Source organism: Humulus lupulus, chromosome 8, assembly GCF_963169125.1.
Source record: "Humulus lupulus chromosome 8, drHumLupu1.1, whole genome shotgun sequence".
NCBI classification, from domain to species: Eukaryota; Viridiplantae; Streptophyta; class Magnoliopsida; order Rosales; family Cannabaceae; genus Humulus; species Humulus lupulus.
The window spans coordinates 69,631,482-69,638,566 of NC_084800.1; the positions used below are offsets into that span (position 1 = coordinate 69,631,482).

The window sequence follows — 7,085 nt, forward strand, 5'->3', positions numbered from 1 at the left end:
CAATTTAGTTTAAAAAAAATTATAGGTCATAAATCGTATACAATTGACAATCTGATACCACATGTTAGATATTCATACAACATCTTATCAATAATTTTGCATACAATTTAGAACACTATAAACAATTAAAGAGTACAAAAAACATACATGAATCAGTCATGGAGAAAACGTGAATTGTTAGTGCAATACTAACCAACTAAGCATTCCTCCCTAGGACCTCTAATTCTGAAGCAGATTATCAGACTACTGAATAGCGATGAGATTATTCATATATATAGAGTTAGGGAGGGGACTTAGCTTATATTAACCTAGTTGGACTAGGCCTCATCAAAAGCTTCAGTTAACTAGAAAACCTACACTTATGCCTCAAGCCCATAAACAAGAGATCACTAAAATTAAATGGGTTAGATCAGCAAAGAACTATTTATCAACTCATATTTTATAAAGAGGAAATTACACCAAATATGGGATTTTTTTATAAACTTTGAAAAATATGGCATTTTTTTTTTAAGTTTTTTATGGCATTTTTTTTTTATTTACATTTTTATGGGAGCTTTTTTCCCATATATTTGTAAAACTTTATTTGTAGACCATATTTTATCCTTTATACTTTTTTTAGTACCTATTTTTTATTATTTTGAGATTATTTTTATAATTTTAATTTATTTGTGTTAATTTTTATCATTTATATTTTAATGTCACATCATAATTAACCATCAAGTACTTATTATAGCACTAAGATATATATATACAATGCTCGAATAATAATTAACGCTATCATATATTGGAAATTTGGGTGACATGTTATTACTTGTAGTGATAATACATAAGTAACTATATGTTTAATTAATTAATTACTTTATAAACAATTTTGCTTATTATAACCCCAAAAACATATCACGTAAATTCATCAGGATATTTTTGTTTTGCTTTTTTTTTTTGGAAGAATGGTATAATTTTAATTTATTTGTGTTAATTTTTATCATTTATATTTGATAAAATATTTTACCACCAAATATCTAGATAAGGACTAGCAGCATATAACCCAAGACTGAAGGCATTGCACAAGGCGAAAGTCTCAGGACCACAAAAAAAAAGATAATTTGAAACTCTTGACGAATCAAAAGAAAGAAAAGACTAGTCATTTGTTTGAGAAGAAGAAGAAGTACTTGCAGAGGAAAGGATTTAAGATCATCGCCATGTGGAATGCAGTGCTGCAGTAGTGGCGTTACCAACAAAGTTGGCTTGAATTTCTTGAGGCAGCAGCCGGTATTTTATACCAAGTTCTTCAAATATTCTCTTCAATTCTAATACTAGATCGGATATTCGGCTGCTCTTGTCCCCATAGTTCTGAAAATTTATGGTATGAGTAGCGTACAGAGCTATTGTCATCTTGTTCACATCTTGAATATCCTTAACCACCACACTATGACTAGGACGCCAGTGCTGAGGTTTTCTCTCCAGGTACCTTAGGCATTCAAAGATTCAATTTCAATATTTTTTCAGTGGAAAATGGTATGTTATGTCTGTTGTTTTAGCTATTTAATCAAGTGGTATGCTATTCCTATTTCTGTTCATAGCGATTATGATAGAACAAGTTGTCCATTTTTTTTAATGATGTGTGGTAACCGGTTACAACTATAAAAATTAGTTTTATTATTTGAGAGGTGTTGTAGTAACTGGTTACAACTATAAAAATAATTTTAATTTTTTTTTAAGTAATGTGCCATTATCAAAATATCAATATCGGTTACTTAGTGAGATTTGGAAGAAATAACAATTATATGAAAAAAAAAAAAAAACTAAATTGATGGTGAAGGTAACTAGTTACAACTAGGTCTGAAAAAAATGAAAAAAATCAGAGACAATTGCGATGGTAACCGGTTACTTAGCCAGACTTGGAAAAAAATAAGATTCAAACAAAAAATCTAAACTAATCATAATCGTAACTGGTTACAGCGAGGTTTGAAAAAAAAAAATCAAATCTAAAAAAAATTACCAATTGCTATGGTACCTGGTTGCTTAGTCAGGTGTGAAAACAAAATCAAATCTAAACAAAAGAATCTAAATTAATCGCTATTGTAACTGGTTACACCTAGGTCTAAAATAAATCTTATATGAATAAAATGAATTAAGCGTCATGGTACCTGGTTACTTAAACAGATTTGGAAAAAAAAAAACCCAGAAAAATCAAAAGTTTTGTTTGCTTGTTTTTTTATTTCTTGTACTTGTATTATGAATAAATTTTGTAAACCTATCGATACATTTTTTGAGCAAACGTTCTAGTTCTATTTCTTTAAATAATTAATAAACACATAAATATTTATGTTAGAACCTTATTTGATGAACGTTTGGCTGCTAAACCTATATCCAATTGATCTAAACATCACAGGGAAGAACCTTTTGACAACTTTTGCCTTTTTCAACCAAAAAAACTAATCAGCTAACCTAAGCTTTCATATGTTAAAAGTACCTAAAATATTCAACTACCGAGCTTCTTATACTACCCTAGTCTACACTAAATAATAGCAGTCAGCCTTTCTTAAGTACATTTCTTAAATCAAATCAAATATGAAGTCAAGTACCTGGTTATTTAAACAGATTTAGAAAAAAAAAAACCCAGAAAAATCAAATATGAAGTCAAGTACCTAATTACTTAAACAGATTTAGAAAAAAAAAACCCAGAAAAATCAAATATGAAGTTCAAAATCAGATGTGAAAAAGAATAAAAAGAATAAAACTAGATTTGAAGAAAGAAAAAGAAGAATAAGAAAGACCGAATAAGAAGAAGAAGAAGAATAAGAAGAAAGAAAGAAGAAGAAGAAGAAAAAGAAGAAAGAAAGAAAGAAGAAGAAGAAGAAGAAGAAAAACCAGTTCGTCGTCGTCGTCGTCGGAGGCAGCGACAGAGGTAGCATTGCCGGAAGAAATCTAAGATGGACACTGAATTGGGGAGAAGAAAGAAAGAAATGAGAAGAGAGAGAGATCGTGAGGAGAGAAGAGAAAATAAGATAATTAAGTTTATGGTAATTTATTTACCATATTTTAAATTTTTTTTCTAAAACTTACCATATTTTGTATAATTATTTTGTTTCCCATAAATTTAGAAACTATATATATTTTTCTCATATTTATATAAACTTCTCTTTTATAAAACAAGAAAATAAATAATATAAGCCCAAATAAAAGTCTAACATATATTTATATGGAACTTCATCATGTTAATTATATCTAACTAAAATTCATAACTTTTTACTCTACTATTATTTCTTAGTAAGAAAGTACTTAAATTACATTTTGTTGTAAAAAAAAAAGTAGGTCTAGTTGTGTCATGTTTATATGACTTTCTTGACTTTTTCTTAGGATAATTAGTAGATTTCTCTGAAAACTTACATTATTATATTTAATTGTGCATTAAAATCTTATTTATAATTTCTAAAAACATCACTTCTTTTATGTGTTTGGTTGTACATCAAAATCAATCAAGTTCTTCATGTGTTTGGTTGTACATCAAAATCAATCAAGTTTTATATTATTATAAAGCATTAGGAAAAGTTGTTATAAAAACCAACATTCATCTTGAAATAAAGCATTTGAATGACTGAAACCCCAGATAGCCCCTCTTATGAAAATCTAACCCGTCCGCGCAGCCCATGTGTATTGTGTAGTAGCCAAAAAGGATCAAAAAGCTCTGGCAAAGGTCGCTGCTAATAACTATAACTTGAGGTTTTCTTGTTTGGCTCATCTCATGGAAGGTAACTACTACTCTGTTTTTATCTTATGATTCATTTATATATGTTCTGACTTATGTATTATCATTTTAACAAATCTGGGTCGTTTGACGACCAGGAACTAGGATAGGTATTATTCATTTAAAGTCTTTCTACCCTTTATCCATAAAAAAATTGAGTGTTAGTGTTTAAACTAACACGATGGGTGAAAACACAAGAGTCTAATTTTCAAAGTTTTCGTGGTGTTAATATAGTTTATTACTATTGCTAAAAAAAAAAATTATACCTTCTTGTGTGCTGACAAATTTACTGCCACATCTCCAAGTAGATATGATTTATTTGGAATATAATAGTCTAGATCATTGAAGTGGGTTACTTTCTTTTGGTTATTTGTTTTTCCTTTTCTTAGTCTTATTCCTTTATTTTGTTCAGTCAAGACATTATATTTGTTGACTGACTCTATTATATATAAATATATATATATATAAATTTATATGTCTATATAGATCAAGCGAAAGAGACATCTAATGAAGATGTTGGTCAGCCTACGGATATTGGTCGGTTAAGCTGGACCATCAACAACTTTTCCAAGCTTGATAGCACGGAGCTCTATTCAGATATTTTCTATGCAGGAGGATGTAAATGGTACCCAAAACTCTTCTTATCTGTTAATGCCTTTAGTTTTTATGCACGTCTTTTGGTAATTATTATTGAATCATATTTAAATAATGTGCAGGAGTTTACTAATTTTCCCAAAAGGGAACAATGTAGATCATTTGTCGATGTATCTAGACTTTGCTGATTCAGAAACCTTGTCTCCTGGGTGGACTAAAAATGTCCCCTTTCTTAGCATGTCTGTTATCAACCAAAATCCTAAATTAACAGTTAAAAGAGGTTGGTTTTGCTACTTATTCCTAAGTTGATATCTAAATTATTAGAAGTCTCATTTTTAGTCAAGGTTCATAAACTTGTTAATTAAATGTTCATGTTGTCGTTTTTTACAATATTATTTTATTTTCGTGTGAAACAATGCTAGAACTATTGTGCTGTTATATTGAACGGGGTAAGTGTTTGAGGTATATATATATCTATGGACCAAAACCATTAATTTTGAAATTTATGTTATCAAACGATGATAGTACTTTAGGGACTAACATTGTGATTAAGTAGATGATGTTCGTGTGTGAATACTTGAATTTTGTTGAATAACATAACATATCTGGATACGAAATTACTGATTGTCTTCCTATGATTATGTGTGTTTGTGTTTTTTTTTACTATTTGCAGAAACAAAGCATGTATTCAAAGCTGATGAGTGTGATTGGGGTTTCGCTTCATTCATTTCTTTGAGTGAGTTTAACGATCCTAGCAAAGGTTTTCTTGTGAGAGACGTTTGCACAGTCGAAGCAGAGGTTTGTGCGTGTGTATTGCTTAAAAAGCTTTGGAACTAAGAACCCATTATAGAACTTCATCGTGTAAATGAAATGAACCAACCTCTAAACTTTTTTGCTTACTAGTTCCTAGTTAGAAACTACTTGAATTATTATTTTTTTGGTGAAGAAAGTAAGCATTATTGTGCTTTTGGATTTACATTGCAGGTAAGGTTGAATGTTGAAGAACAAGACATAAAGAAATATGGAATATCTGATCAGGTGAAAAGTGACATGCATAATGGTTTTTAGCTTCTTGGTGATATGTTTATATATATGTAAATTATATCTACATTAGCCATCTAATTCTTTCGCTACATTGTTTCAGAATTCAACATTTGTAAAAGGAGAAAGAAGTAAATCCTCTTTTTCTGAATATGACACCTTGTTTGTGGACATTAAAAAACTACTTGGAGGAGAGAGTTTTAAGTCAGACAACATCACAAGCAGCATATGCCCTCCTTCATGGACCGTAAACGAGATTGCCTATGCAAAAGAAATTATAAAACAATGCCTGGATATTGATCTTGATAAGGTCATCCAATTGGGTAGAGACTTCGAGCTTAAGAAATCACTTTCAATCTTGCTAAGTAGCAATGCCTTTCCCGAAAACATGGTAGATGAGATAAACAAGTTTATGGCTAACTTTGTCGAAAGTTGTGAGCAATATGAAGTTGCCAAACAAGACCTCAGAGAGGTCCAAGAGAAGGAAAAGTCAATAGAAGATCTTAAAACAGATATGAAGCAAATATCTTCTGAATTCTTTCCTATAAGGAATCAAGCTGGAGTTGTTGATAATGAAATAGCTGAGCTCGAAAGACAGTTGATTAAAAGGAAGGCGAAGAAGGAACGACTTAGTAAGATGCTTGAAGTTTTAGCTGGTCGAGCAGCCACATCAAAACAGGCACTGGTCAGTGCTGAACGGGATCATGAGAAGCTTTCGGTGCTAAAGAAAGAAGAGGCAGAGAAGGTGATTAGTGACATGAAAAGGTCGTGGGAGTTTCTGAATCTTGGTTATTCTAATATGCTTTTGTAAACTTTTGAAACAATGTTAACTCTTCTGAAAGTCGTTTACTAGTTTTTCTTATTTAGAATCTACGTACACAAGATTAAACTGTGGCTGTGCCAAAGGGTTGCCCAGTGGTCGAACAATTCCTTTTGGGATATCATCATAAGTTTGGTTTCATGTATGCTTGTGTACAGTTAGTAGCAGACCTTGGAAGTTTATTTGGAAAAATGAAATAGTTGTATTAGTTTTATATAATATGTTTGTTTTCAAGGATAATGCTATTTTGAATTTTATATATTTGTTAAATGTATGTTTGGACTTTTTATCTTGAAAAAATATTTTTTGACATTCTATAAATTGGTAGTTTATAATAGTTTATTAAATATGATTTTTTGGCCTAGAATATGTTTGTTCTCGTTGTGGGATTATCGATATGAAAAAATGTGTAGATTTTTAAGGGACGTCAATTTTATTGAATTATATTAAAAAATATTTTGACTAAAATTAAAATAATAGGATTATTTTAAACCAATTTGTAAAATATGAGTCTAAAAATATATTTTTCAAAATAAACTGTCAAAATGGTTATGAGTAAAACTGAGGGTACACAAATAGTATTATCTCTTGTTTTTATAAATTAAAAGAGTATATAATTTTATAAATATAAAACTAAAACAAATAATTAATTAAGAAAATATTATTTCATTTAATAAAAACCTAAAAAAAAACTAAATTATTTATGTTATAGAAATCATTATTTTTTTACTCATACCCTAATTTATAATCTTAATATTTCTAGCAAATAGAATAGGATTATTAACATTCAAATTAAAAAAGTATTAATGTAAGAACTATAATATAATAAAAATACTCTAAGTGTATTAATATGTAATAATATATAAAATTACTAACTGCTAG

General features: G+C 29.4%; 1 protein-coding gene across 1 annotated transcript; it reads left to right on the forward strand.

Moving 5' to 3' along the window:
- Positions 1-3,593: 3,593 nt before the first annotated feature.
- LOC133797705 (MATH domain and coiled-coil domain-containing protein At3g58360-like) lies at positions 3,594-6,477 on the forward strand. The gene is made up of 6 exons (XM_062235711.1): positions 3,594-3,752; positions 4,235-4,373; positions 4,465-4,622; positions 5,016-5,140; positions 5,327-5,380; positions 5,487-6,477. The coding sequence occupies exons 1-6, from the start codon at positions 3,746-3,748 to the stop codon at positions 6,192-6,194; spliced, it is 1,191 nt and encodes a 396-aa protein (XP_062091695.1). The 5' UTR covers positions 3,594-3,745; the 3' UTR covers positions 6,195-6,477.
- Positions 6,478-7,085: the final 608 nt, after the last annotated feature.